At 44.0% G+C, this 22,982-nt stretch overlaps 1 protein-coding gene across 4 annotated transcripts in view; it reads right to left on the bottom strand.

Annotated features, from left to right (window-relative positions):
- NCLN (nicalin) overlaps nucleotides 1-21,809 on the bottom strand; it is a 47,409-nt gene extending 25,600 nt beyond the window's left edge. For all 4 annotated transcript variants that reach the window (XM_070931881.1, XM_070931882.1, XM_070931883.1 and 1 more), the window contains exons 1-5: nucleotides 21,557-21,809; nucleotides 13,328-13,518; nucleotides 10,460-10,604; nucleotides 6,235-6,329; nucleotides 5,043-5,123 (exon numbers count right to left, since the gene is read on the bottom strand). In XM_070931881.1, the coding sequence (XP_070787982.1) occupies nucleotides 5,043-5,123; nucleotides 6,235-6,329; nucleotides 10,460-10,604; nucleotides 13,328-13,518; nucleotides 21,557-21,743 (699 nt within the window). In that variant the 5' untranslated portion in view covers nucleotides 21,744-21,809. The remainder of the gene's footprint in view (nucleotides 1-5,042; nucleotides 5,124-6,234; nucleotides 6,330-10,459; nucleotides 10,605-13,327; nucleotides 13,519-21,556) is intronic.
- Nucleotides 21,810-22,982: the final 1,173 nt, after the last annotated feature.

Raw genomic sequence — 22,982 nt, 5'->3', positions numbered from 1 at the left:
CTGAGCCAGTTCAGGGATTGTGAGAGCTGGAAGTCCACAGGTTGCAAATTTGCCACCCTCTCTTCGTAAGACTTCCATTTTTAAATTGCTAGTGAGTGGAAAGAAGGGAGGCACTTCTGAGAGGCTGAAAAACAGAAATGGGGGGGGAAGAAAAAAAAGAGTGCAGGTAGTCCTTGACTTATGACCGGTTGCTTAGCGACCGTTCAAAGATACAACAGACTTACCTGGAGGCTACTTAACAGCCGATATTCAAAGTTCTGACAGTCTTGCCCTCCCCAGAGTCACATGACCAAATTTTGGGTGCTCAACAAGGGGGCTGCGTTTATGCCTGTTTGCAGTGTTTTATTAAATTTATATGCTCTCCATCTCCCCGATAAGGTGACTCTGAGTGACTTTGCGACGATTTTGGCCAAAAACCAACAGTTACTTCTGGATTTTGGCAAAACCGCACCTCTAGTGAACCACTGGTCCGCTTAATGACCATGGCGTTCATTTAACCACTGTTGTGTTTGCTCAATGGCTGCGTATTTGCTCAGTGACTGAATTCGCTGAACCGCCGCAAAAAAAAGTTGTAAAATCAAGTCAGCGACTCCTTTTACAACCATTGACCATGACGGCCAAAAGTCAAGGACCGTCTTGTAAAGAAGAGAGTGGGTCAGTAACTTCCCCTAAGCGTGAGATCTGTCTCATGTTCTGGATTAAACTAGGTAGACCAGTACAGGTAGTCCTCAATTTACAACAGTTCATTTAGTATAACTGAAGTTACAACAGCATTGAAAAAAATGACTTACGAACCCTTTTCACACTTACGACGATTTCAGCATCCCCATGGTCATGTGATTAAAATTCAGCTTGGCAGCTGACTCATATTTATGACGGTTGCCGTGTCCTGGAGTCACGTAATCCTCTTTTGCAACTTTCTGACAAGCAAAGTCAAGGGGGAAGCCAGATTCACTTAACAACCGTGTTCCTAACTTAACACCTGCAGCGATTCACTTAACAACTGTGGCAAGAAAGGTCGTAAAATGGAGCAAAACTCAGTTAACAAATCTCTCACTCAGCAACAAAAATTTTGGACTCAAATTGTGGTTGTAAGCCGAGGACTCCCTGTAAATCCTTCCTAACAGATTTCTGGAGAAAGCAGTGCTGATTCAATCAGAATCCTGATTACATTTATCAGATTTTATACATGCATTGGAAGGGTCCTTGGTGTCCTCTGAGCTCGGTTGTTTTCTTGTAGATATTTCATTACCCTAACTAGGTAGCATTGTCCTCCTCCTCCTCCTCCTTCCTCTTCCCCCTCCCCTTCCCCCTCCCCACAAATCTCACCTCCTTCTAGCACTGATGATGTTACCTAGTTAGGGTAATTTAGAGCAGCGGACTAAAGTGCTGTTAAGTGTTAGCACTTAGCTGCCAGCTGCCTGCAATTAGTGCAAGTTCGAATCTCACCAGGCTGAAGGTTGACTCAGCCTTCCATCCTTTCAAGGTAGGTAAATTGAGGACCCAGATTGTGGGGGCAATAAGACAACTTTGTATAGAACAACACGGCTTGGGGGGGCCAAAAGCCCTAATAACCAGGTATATACAAAAAAGTATGCAGGCTATTGCTATAATGCATTGTAAGCCGCCCTGAGTCTACGGAGAAGGGCGGCATATAAATTGGACTAATATATAAATAAATAAATAATGAAGTCTGCAAGAAAACAAAGCAAGAACTCCTCATTTCATGCCTGAGCTACAAATATTCTCCTTTATCAGTAGACATGCATATAATGTGAGTTGAACAGCAAAGGCCCAAGGTATTTGCAGGATCACCTCCTACCGGCCTCCCACCTCCCAGTGCGCTCACATAGGGCTGCCCTCCTCCGGGTCCCCTCGGCCAGACAGTGTCGGCTGGCGGTCCCCAGGATGAGGGCGTTCTCTGTGGTCGCACCGACCCTCTGGAATGGGTTGCCCGCCGGGCTCCAGACGGCCCCCGACCTCCGCACCTTCCGCGCCGACCTAAAGACATGGCTCTTTCAGCAACTTCCCTGATCTGCCGTGGATTTTAACTTGGGGATTTGGGGATTTGAAATTGGTTTTTAATATTATTTAATCTTTATCTATTGTCGGGTTGTTTTATTGTTGTGAGCCGCCCCGAGTCCTACGGGAGAAGGGCGGCATATAAATCTGACAAATAAATAAATAAATAAATAAAGGTGACCAGCAAGCGAGTACTGGAGCACATAACACCAGACATGTCTCTGGAAGGCAAAAATCACAAAACCGTATCTCACATATTTTGCCGATGTCATGCGGGAATAATCACTGGAGAAAGTACCATACTTTTCGGAGTATAAGATGCACCCCCCCCAAAAGAGGATGGAAATGTTGGTGCGTCTTATACACTGAATACGGGCATTTTTGGCTTCCCAAAACCCCACCCTGTACATCCTGTTTTTGCGAAAAATGGACCAGTTTTTCGCAAAAACGGGGGCGCACAGAGTTTGGGAGGCCTGTAGAGTGGTCCTGGGGGCTGGGGAAGGCAAAACACCCGTTTTTGCAGAAAATGGGCCTGTTTTTGGCCTCCCAAACCTTCTACATGTTGCATTTTTGCCCTCCCCGGCCCCCAGGAGCACTCTGCTGGCTTCCCAAACCCTCCACGCATCCCATTTTTCGCAAAAACAGGACGTGCAAAGGGTTTGGGAGGCCTGCAGAGTGCTCCTGGGGGCCGGGGAGGGCAAAAAAAATTTTTTTTCTTGTTTACCTCTTCAAAATCTTGGTACGTCTTATACTCCGAAAAATACAGTAATTATGCTTGGAAGAGTCAGCGGTAAAAGGAAACCAGCCTGCCAAAGAACACGGCAGCTGGACGCCATCAAAACTGACACCAGCCGGAGCTTAGAAAAACTCAAATAGTGGATAAAATCATCACGAATGTGAGCTGTTTCCTCAACAGGAAGCTCAACTCAGAAAGCTCAGAGTGTCCAAGGATCTGCTGATCCAGTTCTACAGAGGATTGATGGGAGTCTTGTCCTTTTGGACCTCAATAACTGTCTGGTTTGCCACAGCACCTAAACAGGGCAGCTACAGACTGGAACAGATAGTTAGGACCGTAGGGAAAAACCCACTGCAACCAGTCTGCCTTCCACTGAATATCCAACAGATATAGGTAGTCCTCGACTTACGACGACAATTGAGTCCAACATTTCTGGAAGTTTTTAAGAAAAGATTGGACAACCATTTCTCTGAAATGGGATAGGGGTTTCCTTCCTGAACAGGGAGTTGGACTCCATTTCTATTCTGTTTCTTTTCTATTCTTCTAATTATATTCTATATTCTATATTATTCTCTCTTCTCTCTTCTCTTCTCTTCTTTGTTAAGTGAGACATTTGTTCAGTGAGTTTTGCCTCATTTTACACCCATTCTTCCCACAACTGTTCAGTGAACCACTGCGGCTGATTAGTGAGTTGCCTAGTTTTTCAGCGAATCTGGCTTCACCCAATGACTTTGCTTGTCAGAGGGTCGCAAAAGGGGATTACGTGACCCCGGGGGACACTGTAACCGTCATAAATACGAGTCAGTTGCCATGAATTTTGATCACGTGACCATGGGGATGCTGCAAAGGTTGTAACTGTGAAAAACAGTCTTAAGTCACTTTTTTCAGTGCCGCTGCAACTTTGAACAGTTACACTAAATGAAACGTTGTAAGTCGAGGACTACCTGTACTGCACGAACCAGAGAGAGAAGGCTGATAAAATATCTACAGACCCATCACATCCTCGACATAAACTGTTTCAGCTCCTCCCCTCAGGACGCCGCTATAGGGCATTGCGTGTCAAAACAACTAGACACAAAAGAGAACTTTTTTCCCTTGTGCCATCACTGTTGAACACCTAATTCCCACAGCACTGTCTTATGCCTAAGGATATTTACCCATGTAGAAGGGCTGTATTGCTATTCTTCTTCTTTTCTCATCTTCTCATTTACCTACTACCTTCTCCTATTGGTATCTTATGATTTACCACTTGTTTGCATCTTAAAATTAATGATTTTAACTGCGATTTATGATCTCTGACCTATCACTTTGTTGTTTGTATGTACACTGAGAGTTTATGCACCTGTTCTGCTCCAGCTACGGACCCCAAAGAACGCAGCACACACAAAGTCCGTTCAAACCTTAGTTTACTAAATAAACCAGTTTTTTACAACAACGGCTATAAATTAACTGCATTAACAGCCACCAAGAATTCAAAGAATAATACTGAAAGCTTACTGTGGTTGACAGAATGCCCAGAAGCAATTTGCAGGAAGCTGATAAGCAAGACAAGACACGAAGGTATGTGGACGAAGTCGTTCCCTGCAAATTGCTTCAGTCGGTGTTCCTCCTTAAATAGGCTAAGGGAGTGGCCAATTAGCCCCAAGCCTTACTCTCGAGGAAACCTCCTCCAGAGGAGCCACTCCTGCCTTTTGGCAGCTCTGCGCGCCCATGCATCGAGAAGAGGCTCCTCCTCTTCGTCCTCTTCACTTAAAGGAGCTTCTGGAGGTTCTGAAGGCCCTGGCTGAATCCCCGCCTCTGGCACCACATCTTCTCCAGCCTCCTCATTGTCTGACTTGAGTGCCAGCTGCACAGGCTGCTGGCACAGCATCACACCAGCCTCCTCGCTGTCGGAATCAGCTACTAGCTGCACAGGCTGCTGACGGGCCACAACAACACCTGAGACAAATTCCTTGTGTGTCCAATAAGACCTGGCCAATAAAGAATCCTATTCTATTCTAATTTTTTTTACATATATTTAAAATGATGAACGGTATTTTACATGAATGCTAAAACTTAGAGGTTATGATCAAAATTTGGGCTGTTGCATTCAAAACGAAGCTTTTTCAATGGAAGGTTTACTGTTCAGAGCACTAGCAATGAAACATTCCCTCACATCCAGCACACATGCCTGCAGCAAATGTAATCAGCACTTATTACAAACATATAGGTATCTCAAATCAGTGAGCCAAGCTGCGTCATACTGAAAACGCCAAAACACAGACATTTGCCAGCAAGTCCTTACCGGTGCAACTCCAAAAGAGTCATAATGAGCAACTAGCACAATGGTAGGCAGGTCTTCTCCTCCCAGGCCTGTCAGCCGCCCCTTGCAAGGAAAGAGGTAAAATAAGAGCTACTGCAAAATCATCACACCCAGATCAGCACAAGATACATTTCCTCTTTAAGATTGACATCTGTAACATATAAAGGGCTTTAAACTTGCTGAAATGGGGATGTGTGTGTTTAAAATCCAACATGGTTCCCTTTCCTGATTCCTGCACTTAGTATGGTCTATCTCAGGCATGAAAGCAAGCTGGGTGACTCTGTGCCAATCACCAGGAGACGGTGAATTCTAGTCCCATCTTAGGCATGAAAGTCAGCTTGGTCACTTTGGGCCAATCACCAGAAGTCTAGGAATCCTAGTCCTGCTTTAAGCATGAAAGCCACCTGGGTGACCTTGAGCCAATCACCAGGAGACATTGAATTCTAGTCCTACCTTAGTCATGAAACCTGGCTTGCTCACTTTGGGCCAATCACCAGGAGCCTGGAAGTTCTAGTCCCGCCTTAGGTGTGAAAGCCGGCTGGGTGACTGTGGGCCAATCACCAGGAGACAGTGAATTCTAGTCCCGACTTAGGCGTGAAAGCCAGCTGGATGATCTTAGATAAACCCAATATGTTAAATAAATATAAATATTAAAAATAAAATAATAAAACAAAACATTAAATAAAGTAAAATAAAATAAAATACAAGGAGGAAGGAATATTGAGTATGTTCACCACATTGACTTATTTACAAAAGCAATAAAGGTGAGGATTTAAAAAAACACCTAGTAAAACTTTTTTTTTTTTTATAAAAGCCGCCCCACACGTCTCGTATCTTCCCTAATAAAATCCTTAGCTGTGACCTCCACTCTGACAGCTCAACCAGGCAAGGGTGTTCAAAGAAGGCCAGCCCCTCCCACGGAAGGCTCTAACCCTTGTCCCCTGCTGCTTTGGCTTCCCCCCCTGGAAACCAAACCCCTTCCTTCCAGTTACTCCTTAAAACTCAAGGGCGCTGGGAAATCATGAGTTCAGCACTCCGGCTGACATGCTTTTGAATGATATCAAAGAAGCTGAGCACAGTCCAAGGGCAGACGCTGGGAAGATCCTGGGTTTGCAAATCGCAGGCAGGGCCACAACCTAGAAAAAATACTGTGTAAAAAATACTCCAAACTCACTTCTATACTTGTGATGAGCCAATCGTTGACGGCTTTACTCTGAGCTCCACTGGTCACCATCTGGAAGCCGTTGGCTGTTGCGGTGTGCAAAAGGACTAGGAAGGAAAAACAGGGTTTAAGACAGGAGTTAATACAGGTACTGGTAGTTCTTGAACCGAAAGTTCAAGTTTTTTCAGGAGGCAACTGGACTTTTTTGTTTTTTGGTTTTTTTTTATTTAAAAAGTTTTTTTTATTTTATAAACAAACAATAATCAATCATTCAGTGTATCTTCTAAATACATCTTTTGTGTCTTCTTTTTACTCCTCCAGTATTTATCATATCTTAATATTATCATTTCCTTTATTATGATATTTCCCCCACATTTCTTACTTCTCTGTTAATACATTTATCTATCTTTTAATTTTATTAAAAATTAGACAATTTTATCCCCGCACAACCTTCAACCCTCCCTCCCCACGCCCCCCCCGACTTCCCAGATCAAAACAAGCATAAGCTAAAATATGCTAACTTACTACAAGATTCAAAACTCCCTCACACTCTTTTAACTCCTCTTTTAAAAATTATTCATCAACCTCCCCTTTATAAATTCTCTTATCACATTTCACATTTGTTACTAAAATCCTTTCCATACCTTCTTTTTCAGCATTACTCCCTAATAAAATTCTAAATTAAACATTTATCCTCTTTGGTCATTCATAAACCACTTTTGGTTTTTGTTTTAAAGACATTTCGCTTCTCATCCAAGAAGCTTTTTCAGTTCTGACCAGATGGAGGGGAATGGAAGGATTTATATTCCTTGCAGACAGCTGGCCATTTGCATCCTGTTTAGAGGGTCGTTGAAGCCCTTGGAGGTCTATCTGTGTCCTCAAGGTCACCTGAGAGGTGCTCCTGGTTCCTGTAGGTTCCATTTTCCCTCTGGAAATCCATTTCTACTCCCACACCATTCCAAGGGTGTTCATCCCAAATTGTATAACTAAAAGTCTGTAGATATTCTCAAGTCATCCAGGTCATGGTTGTCCAAAAGATGACAACCATGTCATTCATTTAGTGACCGTTCAACGATACAACAGTACCGAAAAAAGTGACTTAGGACCGTTTTTCACAGTTATGACCTTTCCAGCATCCCTATGGTCACAAGATCAAAATTTGGAGGCTTGACGACTAGCATGTATTTATGATGGCTGCAGTGTCCTTTTGTGATCTTTTGACAACCAAAATCAATACGGAAACCAGATTCGCTTAACAGCCGTGTTACTAACTTAACAACTGCAGTCATCCACTTAACAACCGGGGCAAGGAAGGTCATAGAATGGGACACAACTCACTTAACAACCGTCTCACTTAGCAACCGAAAGCTGGATTGTGATTGTAAATCGAGGATCACCTGCATTGACAATCCAGCAATGGGTACATTTAGTCCTCGACTTACAACAGTTCACTTAGTGACCGTTAGAACAACACTGAAAAAAGTGACTTATGATCATTTTTCACACTTACGATTGTTGCAACATCCCCATGATCATGTGATTTACATTCAGTTGCTTGACAACTGATTCACATTTACGACGGTTGCAGTGTCCCGGGATCATGTGATCACCTGTGACCGTCTGACAAGCAAAGTCAATGGGGAAACCAGATTCATTGAACGACTGTGTTACTAATTTAGCAACTGCAGTGATTCACTTAACAAATGTGGCAAGAAAAATGATAAAATGGGACAAACTCACTTAACAAATGTTTCACTTAGCAACATAAATGTTGGGCTCAATTGTGGTCATAACTCAAGGACTACCTGTACTCAGATTATGTCAAAGAAAGGCAAGCACCAGAATACAGAAACCCCTTCTGGGCCCTTAGTGTTAATGACTTGTCTGTTAACAGCCTGAAACTAATCAGTGATTAGCGATACAGAGAGCAAATCGGTGTTTTGATTACTCCTAGAACTGTTTGACATTAAAATAATCACCGCTTGATTCAAACAATCAAGCAAAGGCAAAGGGTGTATTTAGTGATCTATCGGATGCCAACAGTTAGCATAGCCCATGCCAGGAAAGATAATCTGGCATCCTGAATCACATATATTTTGTAGCTACTCTGCCAACCTCCAGCAACATTTATTTACAATACAGATAGTCCTCAACTTACGACCGCAACTGAGAGCAAAATTTATGTTCTTAAGTGAGTTCTGTTCCATTTTACGACTTTTGTTGCCACATTTGTTAAGAGAATCACTGCAGTTGTTAAATTAGTAACATTAGTTTGCTTTCCACACTGACTTTGCTTGTCGGAAGGTCGCAAAAGGGGAACAGCTGAGTCTGGGATACTGCAATCCTGATAAATGTGAGTCCGTTGTCAAGCATCCAACTGTAAATCACACAACCATGGGGATGCCTCAACGGTCAGAAGTGTGAAAAATGGTTGTCACTTTTTTCAGTGCTGTTGTAACTTCGAACGGTCACTAAATAAACTGTTGTAAGCCGAGGCCTGCTGGCATTTGTCCGTCATCTGAAACCCTAATTAGCCACTCAGCAGCTTATAGAGTTCCCATGGAAAATTCAGTACAAAGGCAATATAGCAATTAAGCTAATAACATCTCCACTCTTGTCCCCTTCAACGTTCACAGCCATTAAAAGATTAAGCACATCGATCTATCCTGTACATGAGCCCACTGGGTTAGTTTTGAGATTACACAGGAAAGAGGTCAGAAAGAGGCTTCACTATCAGAAAAAATTCAAACTGTCTCCCATACAATAAGTAGATAGACATTTGAAGTCTACTCCATTTTTTTAGATTCTGGCAACCCTAAAATATATGGACTTCCAGTATTTCCCAATTAGCATTTGTGGACTTCCACTCCCAGAATTCCCCAGCCAGCATCCCCTAATGGAATTCTGGGAGTGGAAGTTCACAAATGCTGGCTGGGGAATTCTGAGAGTTGAAGTCTACACATTTTAAAATTGCCAAATTTGAAAAACATTGCTCTACGCCATCTAGAGTACCTGGTTTCTGTTTTAAAGATAATTATATAAAACACAAAAGCAATCTGACAAATGTACTTGCGCCTGGTGCCTGTAGCTATGCTCAAGAACCAGTAATCTTTCCGATTTGCTGATTTAATGTGTTATTTTTCTGTCAAAGTACATATCCTGTTCATTAACTACATAATGTATTATGTGGCTAATATACATAAAGTACAGTTACATTGCTCAGATTTCCTCCATAGTGAGTTGGGGGAATATAAATTCAATAATAAACAATATCGCTTGGACGTACAATAAAAGTGCCCAGGGAACAATCAGTGCAACAGAATCCAGGATCAAAAGGATGAGTTACAATTCCTAACGCTGTATGGAAACAAGCAAGAAAATATTAAAACAATTAAGCAGATGGACAGCTAATGAGTTTGCTTCTAATTAGTGTAGAATTGTGGCCACACGCAGCAAAGAATCACCCGACTCAGAACTGCCATGTGCTGACATAAGAGCTTCTATATGCATTGCAAATGCTTCACTTCTGAGATTCTACAGATAGTCCTTGACTTATGACTGTTGTGGAGCCCAGAATTATGTTCTTAAGTCATGCCGGTCCTTAAGTGGCTCACCTCATGACCTTGTCCAATTTACAAGTTTTTTGTGGTGGTCACTAAGTGAATCATCACAGCCATTAAGTAAGTCCACTGTCCGTCGGGGGCATTTTTTCCACCAGAAATTGGAAACAAATGCCAGTTTGTGGCAAAACCCCACCCGCATAAACCAGGACACTGCAAACGGCTGTGAATGTAGGCCGGTTGCCGACTACGGCAAATGCAATCGTGTGATTGCAAAGTGTGGTGGCTGGTTGTTGGAACATAGCCCTGGTGAGGTCTGTTGTAATTTTGAATAGTCATTAAGCAACCGGTCGTAAGTCAAGGACTACCTGTACTCCATGCAATTCAAAAAGAAGCGGATTCAATTTTTTAAAAAAGGACAGGAACATAGAAAAAACATATGGCAGAAAAAGACCTAGCGGTCCAATCAGTCTGCCCTTTTGGGTTTATCTGATTTTGGTTTTTCTTTTTAATTCATGTATTATTTTTTAAGTATTAAAACAATGTTTATTTTTAATCTTTGTCTCAGGATAGTCCTGATCTGAAAAGCCACCGGTCAATACATCTTTCGGAGAGGTCCACACTGGGAGAGGGAGGCGACCCTGGGAAGCCCAACCGAACTTCACAAAAATACTGACCTTCGGCAGCCGAAGCCGAGCCCTGCGATGTCGAAGCGGCCTGGGTCTGCTCATAGATGGAGAGCAGCTCATCGTCTTCCTTGGCAAAGTAGACTGGGACGATGGTCTCCATGGCCAACATCTCCGGCTCAATCTCCATGAATTGCTTCAGGCGAGAAGAACAGGGAGTCAACCTTAGCATTGCCAAGAAGGGAAAGGCTTATCGTCATAGGATCACTCCATCCTATGGAGGGAGTCATTAAGGCCAAACCTTCTGAATATTGCAGGGTCCACAACACCAGTTGTTCTTAAAACATGGCCACTTTAAGATGAGTAGACTTCAATTCCCAAAATTCTGCAGCCAGATGTTCAATTTTGGGAATAGCAATAGCAACAACAGTTAGATTTATATACCGCTTTACAGTGCTTTACAGCCCTCTCTAAGTGGTTTACAGAGGGAGCATCTTGCCCTTCCAACAATTTTGGGTCCTCATTTTACCCACCTCGGAAGGATGGAAGGCTGAGTCAACCTTTGAGCCTGGTGAGATTTGAACTGCCCAATTGCAGGCAGCCGGGAGACAGCAGAACTAGCCTGCAATACTGCACACTAACCACTGCGCCTCATTGAAGTTGAAGTTCATCCATCTTAAAGTGGTCAAACTTGAGAAACACTGCACTTGCGTCATTCCCAACACATTGTGGGATCCAGCCTCTTATATGAAAACTTCCAGTGAAAGAAAAGCACGCCGGATAGTAACCCATTCCATTGATTGACAGCTCTTATTGACTGGCCCCTTGCAAAGAATCCATCACATTTATGAAGGAATTATAGGATAGATTGATATTTAACTCTTAACAAAACAAGATTGTATTATCTGTTTCTGTGTGATAAATACATGAACTGTGAGTTTGACGGAGTGGTTTTCACCACTGATCTTGTTGCCGTTTTGCACTTCAGTCTGGTCGTGTGCCAGCTATGTGTCTTGGATGTTTTGGTTTTTTGGTCTATGACCGCAATAAAGTATGCTGGGCTGGGCATACAATCCTATATAGGTAGTCCCCGACTTACAACAGTTTGTTTAGTGACCATTTGAAGTTACAACAGCATTGAAAAAAGTGACTTAGGAGCATTTTTCACACTTACGACCGTTGCAGCATCCCCATGGCCACATGATCAAAATTCAGGTGCTTGGCAACTGACTCATATTTCTGACCGTTGTAGTGTCCCCTTTTGCTACCTTCTGACCAGCAAAGTCAATAGGGAAGCCAGATTCACTTAACAACCGTGTTACTGCAATGATTGATTTGATAACTGAGGTAAGAAAAGTCATAAAAGGGAGCAAAACTCACTTAACAAATGTCTCACTTAACAGAAATTTTAATCTCCATTGAAGTCATAAGGACCTGTATAAACAGCCCATCAAATTTGAAGGGCTTTGTGAATTTTTTTTTTTAATACACTGTGAAACTTTTTAGCCTCAATTCTGGGGGAAGAATGGGTCACAAATTTACTAATGACCGTAGTTTTAAATGAGGCGGCTTGCTTGCCACTAGTTAGTCTTCGACTTACAACCACTCATTTAGCAACTGTACAAAGTTGCAATGGCTCTGAAAAAAGTGACTTACGACCCGTCCTCGCACTTATGACCTCTGCAGCATCCCAATGGTCACTTGATCAAAATTGGGGTGCTTGGCAACCTGCGTGTATTTATAGTGTCTGCAACATTAACTTGATCGCCATCTGCAATCTTCCCAGGCTGCTTCTGACAAAGTTAGTGAGGCAAGCCAGATTTGCTTAATGACCACAGTGATTCGCTTAACAACTGAAATGATTCACTTAACTGTGTTAAGCTGTAAAATTGGGTGTGACACACTTAACAACTATTAACAATTTCCTTAGCAAAAGAAATTCTGGTCCCAATTGTAGTTATTAAAAGCTACCAATAATGGTTGTCTATAGTTAGTTCTTCTGGTCCCAACTGTAGTTATTAAAAGCTACCAATAATGGTTGTCTATAGTTAGTTCTTCACTTACAACCACAATTGAGTCCAACATTTCTGTTGCTAGAAAGAGGAAGAAGAAGAGGAAGAGGAAGAGGAAGAAGGAGAAGGAGGAGGATGCTACCTAGTTAGGGTAATGAAACATCTGCAAGAAAACAACCGACTCAGAGAACACCAAGGACCCCTCCAATGCATGTATAAAATCTGATAAATTTAATCAGGATTCTGATTGAATCAGCACCGCTTTCTCCAGAAATCTGTTAGGAAGGATTTACAGGGAGTCCCCAGCTTACGACCACAATTGAGTCCAAAATTTCTGTTGCTAAGTGAGACATTTGTTACATGAGTTTTGCCGCATTTTATGATCTTTCTTGCCAGATTTGTTAAGGGAATCGTGGCAGCTGTTAAGTTAGGAACACGATTGTTAAGGGAATCTGGCTTCCCCATTGACTTTGCTTGTCAGGTCACAAAAGGGGATCACATGACCCCGGGACACTGCAACCGTCATAAATATGAGTAAAATTGCAAAACGTCCAAATTGACCATGTGACCGTGGAGATGCTGCAACAGTCTTAAGTGTGGGTTGCTGCAATGGTTGCAAGTGTGAAAAATGGTTATAAGTCACTTTTTTCAGTGCCGTTGTAACTTTGAATGATCACTAAATGAACGGTTGTAAGTGGAGGACTACCTGTATTATGAAGAAAACCAGCCCGGTAACAAGATCAGTAATAATATCTCAAATATCGGCTCAAATATCCGGTGTTTACTGATCTTGTTCGAACAAAAGATGCAGTGGATGGCTTTACACACGGCAGAAGGCTACACCGCAGGAGGAGGGTACCAACGCCCAATTTAGCCCTGTGATTCGCACTCAGAACAGGAAACTCACCCGGATTATATCCTGAGGCACCGATGCCATGTTGTGCGGCAGGATGATCACCACGGCACCGGCTGACTGGCGAAGAGCTTTCTGATACTGTTCGTAGGAGAAGTCCATCAGCCGGATCATCACACAGCGGCGGCTTAGCACATCTGCCTCTACGGTGCGCGCCTCGGTGTTTAACACGGCGTTCCGGGTGCCTGTCAAAAGGAGAGGAGAGGCTTAGCGATCTGGGATCTTGGATCCACAGAATAGCAATAGCACTTAGACTTATATACCACTTTACAGTGCTTTCCAGACCTCTCTAAGTGGTTTACAGAGTCAGCCTATTGCCCCCAACAATCTGGGTCCTCATTTGACCCACCTCGGAAGGATGGAAGGCTGAGTCCACCTTTGAGCCTGGTGAGATTTGAACTGCCAAATTGCAGGCAGCTGGCAGGCAGCAGAAGTAGCCTGCAGTACTGCATTCTAACCACTGCGCCACCGAGGCTCACAGAAATTTTTTACAAGACGACCATAGCTCTTGGGCAGGGGTGCCCAATTTCCCAAGGGGTCACATGAGAAAATGGGACTGTTGTGGAGGGCTGAACCAATAGGCTGTGAAGGTGCGTGGGTATGCGCGCATACATATATGGAAATTGACCCCCAACCCCCCCCCAAAAAAAAAAACAGTCAAAGCAATCCATGAGGGCCAGACAGGGACAGTCAAAGCGCTGGATGTCACACAGAAGGCGTGAAATTTCAGATTTGCTCTTATAGGACCTTACTGTAATTGATATACATTGTTCCCCGGTTTGTAGGATTTGCAAATATGGGTTTTATTTAATATTTTCAATTATCCCAGTTAGCGAGGGGTTTGTGTAAATAGAAAGGTCTCACAACCACAAGTCTGCTTTCCTCCAGGCTTCGTAGCAGTGGGAAGGTATTTTGGGATACTAGGATATAATAGTATGTTGGACAGAAGAGTCACAAGCAGACAATGATCTGATATCCAAAATTTGAGACTAAAGGAGGAAGGGTGGAGAAAGTGTTTCAGAAGGGACCCTCCCTAGTTTTCCAGAGAGTACAGGTAATCCTCGACTTACAACAGTTCATTTAGTGAACTGCACCGAAAAATGTGACTTGTGACCATTTTTCAGTTAATGGCCTTTGCAATATCCCCACAGTCACGTGATCAAAATTCAAATGCTGGGCAGCTGGTTCATATTTATGACCGGAGTGGTGCCACTGGATCATGTGATCCCCTTTTGCGACCTTCTGACAAACCAAGTCAAGGGGGAAGCTAGGTTCACCCAACAACCGGGTTACTAATTTATCAACTGCAATGATTCACTTAGCCACTGTGGCAAGATAGGTCATAAAATGGGGCAAAATTCACTTAAGAAAAGAAATTCTGGGCTCAATTGTGGTCATAAGTCAAGGACTATCTGTAAAAGGGACAGGAAGGTTAATTTCAGATTTACAAGATTCTGTTAATGTAAGCCCTATAATATAGGTAGTACTCAATTTACAATCATTCATTCAATGATCATTCAAAATTACAAAGGCACAGAAAAGTGACTTAGGATCAGTCCTTGCACTTACAACCGTTGCAGCGTGTGATTAAAATTCGGGCACTCAACAACTGGCATGTATTCGTGACAGTTGCGCTGTCCCAGGGTTATGTAATCACCATTTGTAACCTTCCCAGCCTGCTTCCAACGAGCAAAGTCAATGGGGGAAATTAGATTCACTTAACAATTGCAGTAATTTACTTAACTGTGTCCAAAAAAAAAAAAAGGTTAGGGTTAGGCAACACACTTTTCAACTGCCTTGCTTAGCAATGGAAAGTTTGGGCTGAATTATGGTTGCAAAACCTGTAGTTTTGGTTGCATTCACTGTCACGTTTCTTGTCTGGAATGCCTTGAAGGGCTAACATAGAAACTGTCCTCACTGCTGTGGTTTTACTTTTCCCCGGTTTTAAAACCAGAAAGTGGCACCGTCTTTTGTTCTATCATATGCCACCAACCTGCAGGGAAATTGTATCGTTCTTCTCATCATAGGGCTGACAGTGTTCCAATATTTGAGGGGCTGCCTCAGAAAAGAGGGGGGCAACCTGTTCTCCAAAGCACCTGAAGGCAGGACAAGAAGCAATGCGTGGAAACTAACCAAGGAGAGAAGCAACCTAGAACTAAGGAGAAATTTTCTGACAGTGAAAACAATTAATTAGCGGAACGACTTGCCTCCAGAAGTTGTGGGTGCTCCAACACTGGAGGTTTTGAAGAAGAGATTGGACAACCATTTGTCTGAAGTGGTGTAGGGTTTCTTGCTTGAGCAAGGCTTTGGACCAGAAGACCTCTAATGTCCCTTCTAACTCTTTATTCCTTAACAAGGGTATGGCTGGACCAGTCCTACCTGCCAAAACTTACACGAGTGTTTTGAAGGATGCATTTAAAAAGAGCCCAGCTTAACAGAGGATACGAAGTAGCTATTTCAGCTGAAAAAGTTTCTTGGATGAGAAGCAAAATGTCTTCCAAGAAAAACCAGAAAGTTCAGTTGCCTCTTGAAAAAACACCTTTGGGACTATTTCAGAACTGTGTTGAACAGCAAACTGGCTGAAATATACAGAACAGCAGAGCTGGGAGGTGAACTAGGAAAAATCATCAAGTGAGGTGGTGGAAGACATACCTAGTAAATTTCAGTGTGAAAAAAATGGCTTTTGAAAAGTGGGAAAAATGAAAACTAGACAGCAGCTGACAAGGTATATAAATTAGGCGTGGTATGTGTGTGTATTTATGGTGTTCTGAGTTTCAACATATATATTATCTCCTCCTTTTCCCTTTGGAGTCAAAACTATCGGAGGGAGGAGCTCATTAACGGATTTTAATTGGGGAGGAGGAGATCTTTAGAGATTTCCCACGTTTATTACAGCAACGGAGAGAGGGAGTGAGAATGGCACTTTTTCTTCCACTAGGTTAGATATTACAGCTCTCGTTACTTTCAATTTGTCCAGTTTATTAACAGCCAGGCACACAGATACGAAAGTGTGCCTGGCTGGTTTTTTCTAAGTCGTTTCCCCCCTCCCCGCCCAAAATGGGGATGTGGCACTTTGGAGGTGATTAAAAGAGTATGTGACACCCTGCCTCCTTCCTGTGTGCCCTTTGCTCCCTCCCTCCACATTCTGGTTAGCTTTAGTTTAATTCAATTTTAAATTTATGACCCTTATTTATTGTTTTAGTGTTTTATATAACTGAATGCCCGTAAGCCGTGTAGAGATGGGCGGCCGTGCAAGTTTAATAAATGCCAGATTTACTTTTTCACACAGCAGTATATCAGTGTTAATAAGAAACGGACATACCATCGGAAAAGCAATTCAGAAAGGGCCAGAATTTCTGGTCTTTCTTCTCATATGGGATTAAATGGGCACAGGGTGAATTGCCAAGAGATTGGAATGTGTGACAGATGCCCACACCAATAGCAATAGCACTTAAGACTTATATACCGCTTCACAGTGCTTTACAGCCCTCTCTAAGCTGTTTACAAAGTTTACAAATCCCATTTTACAAACCTTTCTTGCCATAGTTGTTAAGTGAATCACTGCAGTTGTTAAGTTAGTAAGACGGTTGTTAAGTGAATCTGGTTTCCTCATTGACTTTGCTTGTCAGGTTGCAAAAGGTGATCACGTGACCCCGGGACACTGCAGCCGTCGTAAATATGAGTCAGTGGACATGCATCTGAAATTTGATCGTGTGGCCATGGGGATGCTGCAATGGTCGGAAGTGTGAAAAACGGTCCTGAGTCACTTTTTTCAGTGCCGTTGCAACTTTGAACGGTCACTAAACAAACTGTTGAAAGTCGAGGACTACCTGTATTACCAAGACGGTCAATGAAATATTGTGATGTGTGACTTGCAGGACAATTTATAAAAGTAGTGAGGAAATATTGCTTTTAAATTACTACAAAGAAAGTTACATAATCCACCTCTCTGCTGGGCTGGATCAGAGATTAAGACACTGTTATGATGGCCTAGCAGTAAACCACAGGCAGAGATAAAGAACAGCTCTGGGCAATTATTTTAAGAAATTGTTTTCTAGTTGAGTTTTGAAGGTCCTTAATACATGTAGTCTTCGACTTATGGCCAGAGGTTCAGTGACCAAAGTTATGATAGAACTCCCCCATAAGGCACTCATAACCCAGACCTGTAGTTCCAATAGGTGCCAGTTCCCTTGGGGTCACATGACATTTTGGTACTCAGTAACCAACCTGCATTTACAGCTATTTATAATATAGAATAACAGAGTTGGAAGGGACCTTGGAGGTCTTCTAGTCCAACCCCCAGCTCATTTTGGCTGGAAACTGGAGTTTACTACCAGTTTCCAACCAAAAGCATGTATGAGGAACAATGGATTTGCTTACAGCCATCAGGTTCACTCAATAACCACTGCAAAAAAATATTGTAAAATTGGTCACAGTCACATGATTCGCTTAATGACCGGCATGACTTACAACTGTATTTTCAGACTCAATTACATCGTAAATCAAGGACTACCTATATGAACAGGGATCTGACAGAAAGACTAAAGAAGGGAATATTTGAGGACACAACACACCATAATTGTAGCTTGTGTGCAGCCATCTTTATCGTCCCTATGCAATACTGCAAGAGCATTGAATTACATTACAGCGTAATGCACTATTGCAACATCCCACTACTGAAGTAGAGCTATTTCTTAATATTAGAAAACTTGTCAGGCTGGCTGTCTCTTCCTGTAGTAAGAAGCTACTTTAAATTAATCTGCTGTTCTGCTTTAATTTTAGGTACTTTTTTTGCTTAGAGATAGTCCTCTATTTACAGCCGTTTGTTTAGTGACCATTACAACGGCACTGAAAAAAGGGACTTATCATTTTTCACACGATCACTGCAGCATCCCCAGGGTCCCGTAATCAAGATTTGGACGGTTGGAAACTGGCATGTATTTATGACGGTTTGCAATCTCCCTAGGGTCACGTGATCCCCTTTTGCGACCTTCTGACAAGCAAAGTCAATGGGGAAGCCAGATTCATTTAACAATCACATTCACTTAATAACCGCTAACAACCGTAGTGATTCAGTTAAAAACTGTGGCAAGAAAGGTCATAAAATGGGGCAAAACTCACTTAACTGTCTTGCATAACAACAGAAAATTTGGGTTCGATTGGGGCCATAAGTTGAGAACTATCTGTATTTTATGCCCATTTTATTTTACCACAAATCTATGTGGCGGCTAGGAGTCGAAAATGATTTGCTGCACTAACCAATCAATCAACCAACCAATCAATTTTTACAACAGGCCAGGATTACTTAGTCCTTTTGCCTCTCTGACTCAATCTGAAAAAGCAAGCTCTCTGTAAATAAAGAGAAATGCTTCCCAAAATTATAGGGGGGGGGGGAGAGATAAGATTCCAATAGAAGAGCAGAGACATAGAAGTTCCAATAATGAAAGAAGTTTCAATAAAAGAGAAAACCCAGGTTGTAGCTTCAAGGAACACCTGGATTCCTTAAATGGGTGTGGAGAGGTGGCTTCAACACACAGGCCCCTCACACACCATAATTTCTCCCTACTTCTCTTGATGATCCTGCTTAAGGCGCAGAAGAGAGGTCCATTGACCAGAAGGTCTCTCCTGCATTGCTAAGATTGAATCCCGGCATTGTCAGTTAGGCTGCATTAAGTAGGGCCTTTGTCCAGACTGTGCAGAAATTTCAGCCAAAGGGTGGACCCAGCCAGATAGACCTAGATGAGGTAAACAGCTGTGTCATGCTTGCCCCTCCCTTCCCTTCCCAGAGGGCTCCTTGGCAGACCCTCACTCATAAAGGAGAATATTCGTAACTCAGGGCTGAAATGAAGGGTCCTTCGTGTTCTTTGAGCTTGGTTTTCTTGCAGACGTTTCATTACTCGAATTAAGTAAAATGATTGTGTGATGGCAATTAGTTTGGGTTATGAAATGTCTGCCTTCTATTAGCCTTAAAAGACGAGGAATGTGGGATTCTTGGTGTTTGGTTGTTTTCTTGCCAACGTTTTGTGACTCAAACTAGGTAACATCATCAGTGCTAGAAAAGGGGTGGATTTGGTGGAGAGGAGGAGGAAGGGGACTGTGGGGTCTTTGGTGTTCTCTGAGCTTATTTGTTTTCTTGCAGGCGTTTCATGACCCAAACTAGGTAACATCATCAGCCACCAGTATATAAAACTGACAGCAAACCCTACCCCCTTACTACTACTGATGTTACCTCAGTGGGTCATGAAACGTTCTGCAAGAAAACAACCAAGTTCAGAGAGCCCCAAAGACCCCCCCCACAGTCCTCCTCATCCTCTCCACCAAGCCCGCTCCTTTTCTAGCACTGATAGTAACAGTAAGAGAGTTGGAAGGGACCTTGGAGGCCATCTAGTCCAACCCTCTGCTCACGCAGGAGACCTGTACTAAGGACTCGAACCGCCGAACTGCCAACCTTTCTGATCGACAAGCTTAGTTGTCTTAGCCACTGAGCCACCTACTCAGGATGATGTTACCTAGGTGGGTCATGAAATGTTTGCAAGAAAACAACCACACTCAAAAAGCACCAAGGACCCCACCGTCGTCGCCATCGTCCTCCTCCACCACCACCATCACACTGATGATGTTACCTACGTGGGTCATAAAACGTCTGCAAGAAAACAACCAAGTTCAGAGAGCACCAAGGACCCCACAGTCTGTCTTTCTTTTTTCTTTCTTTCTTTTTCTTTCTTTCTCTCTCTCTCTCTCTCCCTTCCTCCTCCTCCTCCCCCTTTTCACAAATCTCATCCTGTTCTAGCAGTGATGATGTTACCTAGGTGGGTCATAAAACGTCAGCCAGAAAACAACCAAGCTCAGAGAGCATCAAGTACTCCACAAGCCCTCCTCCTCTCTGTAAACCCCACACTCTTCTAGCACTGATGATGTTACCTAGGTGGGTCATGAAACGTCTGCAAGAAAACAACCAAGTTCAGAGAACACCAAGGACCCCACAGTCTTTCTCTTTCTTTCTCTTTCTTTCTTTCTCTCTCTCTCTCTCTCTCTTCCTTCCTCCTCCTCCCCCCCTTTCCACAAATCTCATCCTGTTCTAGCACTGATGATGTTACCTAGGTGGGTCATGAAACGTCTGCAAGAAAACAACCAAGTTCAGAGAGCACCAAGGACCCCACAGTCTGTCTTTCTTTTTTATTTCTTTCTTTTTCTTTCTTTCTCTCGCTCTCTCTCTCTCCCTTCCTCCTCCTCCTCCCCCTTTTCACAAATCTCATCCTGTTCTAGCAGTGATGATGTTACCTAGGTGGGTCATAAAACGTCAGCCAGAAAACAACCAAGCTCAGAGAGCATCAAGTACTCCACAAGCCCTCCTCCTCTCTGTAAACCCCACACTCTTCTAGCACTGATGATGTTACCTAGGTGGGTCATGAAACGTCTGCAAGAAAACAACCAAGTTCAGAGAACACCAAGGACCCCACAGTCTCTCTCTCTCTCTCTCTCTCTCTCTCTCTCTCTCTCTCTTCCTTCCTCCTCCTCCCCCCCTTTCCACAAATCTCATCCTGTTCTAGCACTGATGATGTTACCTAGGTGGGTCATGAAACGTCTGCAAGAAAACAACCAAGTTCAGAGAGCACCAAGGACCCCACAATCTTTTTCTTTCTTCCTTCCTCCTCCTCCTCCTCCCCCTTTCCACAAATCTCATCCTGTTCTAGCACTGATGATGCTACCTAGGGGGTTCACGAAACGTCTGCAAGAAAACAACCCAGCTCAGAGAGCACCAACGACCCCTTCACCCACCAGCTGCCCCTGGTTAAAGCCCTTGGGGGCTGCTTGAATATCAGGGCCATTTGCCCCAATGAAGGAACGTTCTGGAAGGCCTATGAGGGGGGGGGGTTCCTATCTCAAAATGAGGGCTGGGGGGAAAAAAAGGGGCGCCCATGAATCAGCTCCTCCCCCACCCCCCTTGTCAGGTTAGCAAAGGCGAAGCTGGGGAAGGGGAACGAGGGGGTCTTTATTGCAAGGTTTCTCGAAGGCCGGGCCTCCACCCCACCCCACCCCACCCCCGGGGCTTCTCAGGGCCCAGAGCCCGCCCATACGCGGGCCGGACTCCAGCTCCCATCGTCCCCAGCCTTGGTGAGCGGGGGGGCGGATGGGAGCTGGGGTCCGTCCCTGCGGGGTGGGCTGAGGAGGAAGGCCCTGAAGAGAGGAGCAGAGAGTCGTCGTCGCCCCTCCCTCACTGACCGTAGGGCTGCCCCCCGAGCTCGTACTGCTGCATGCGGTAGACGGTGAACTCGTGGGCGGCCGAAGCCGGCGGCGGGCCCAGCAGCAGCAGCAGGACGGCGGGCAGCACCAGCAGGAAGCTGAGCGGCAGGCACGAGGCCTTCAGCAGCACCGAGCCCAGCACCTCCTCGCCGGCCTCTTCCAGCATGACGACGACGACGACGACGACGGTTCCCGGGCTCGAAGGGACGAGGAGAGAAAAACGCCTCAGCCAGAGAAGGGGCGCAGAGGACGCCGGGAAATGGAGTCCGACGGCCTTGGCGCCGCCTCCTCCGCGCGAGGCTTTCTGGGAAGCGGGGAGGGTCACGTGCCACTCCCAACCGCCTTTCTCTCGCTCTCTCTCTCTCCGCCGCAAGGCACGCTGGGAAACGGAGGTGCCTTTCTTCCCCCCCTTCTTCTTCTTCTGAGGCGTTTCTCCGACCTTCCTCGCTTTTCGAAGGGAAATCTTTTAAAATCGTGCATTAATGCTCGGGGAGGCGGGTGTCAAATGGAATTTGTCTCCCTCAGCTCCATAGGAGAGAAAGAGAAAGCTTCTTTGTAAGGCATGCTGGGAAATGGAGTCTTTCTCCGCTTACTACCACCCTGAATTCTTTTCGCCGTTGATGTGTGGGGAGGAGGGATCGTCTTTGAGACACGCGCGTAAGTCTCGCGGCATAGGGCATGCGCAGAGCAGGCCGGGAAAATAAACGAAGTCTTTTTTTTTTTTTTTTTTTTGGTGGTTGCCCGAGTGCGCAAGGCACGATGGGAAATAGAACTCTCTCCTTGCCCCCTAAAGCGGCGTTCCGATCTCTCCATTGAGCCGCGCAAAGCTTGCTGGGAAGCTTCTCTCGCGTTGGTGGATGGGAAAAAGAGGCCGTAGAGATAGGAATTATTACCACATAATGATATAGAGATATGTAAATTAGAGATATGCAGATCCTAAAATTCCGGGTTCCTTTTCAGTCTCCCCCCCCCCCCCCCGTATGATTTCTCAATTGTACAGTACTATGCTTTTTATCCCAATGATTTTCATACTTGGCAACTTTTAAGATGAGTGGACTTCAGTTCCCAGAATGCCCCAGTCAGCATTTGCAGACTTCAACTCCCAGAATGCCTAAGCTACCTGGGGCATTATGGGAGTTGAAGTCCACTTGTCTTTTAAGTTGCCAAGTTTGAAAAATAACTTGTTATATCCATTGCTTTTCTATAGACAAAGAGCAAATTTGATCTGTTAAACGAGAACAGAAAACAAGTCGAGTTTTCAATCTTTTGTTAATATTCCGGTTACAGCTGTCACAAAATTGAGGGAATAAGTTTTATTAAAAAGACATGTGTATTGATCCCAATATTTTTTCATGCAGTAGTGAATATAATGTACAAAACTCTTTAAGGAAATTTTCCAGAAGTC

Source organism: Pituophis catenifer, unplaced genomic scaffold, assembly GCF_029215685.1.
Source record: "Pituophis catenifer annectens isolate HBS135680 unplaced genomic scaffold, rPitCat1.0.hap2 SCAF_1, whole genome shotgun sequence".
In the NCBI taxonomy this organism is placed as follows: Eukaryota; Metazoa; Chordata; class Lepidosauria; order Squamata; family Colubridae; genus Pituophis; species Pituophis catenifer.
Note: the sequence above shows the minus strand (reverse complement) of the source record. Positions and strands in the feature narration are given on the sequence as shown.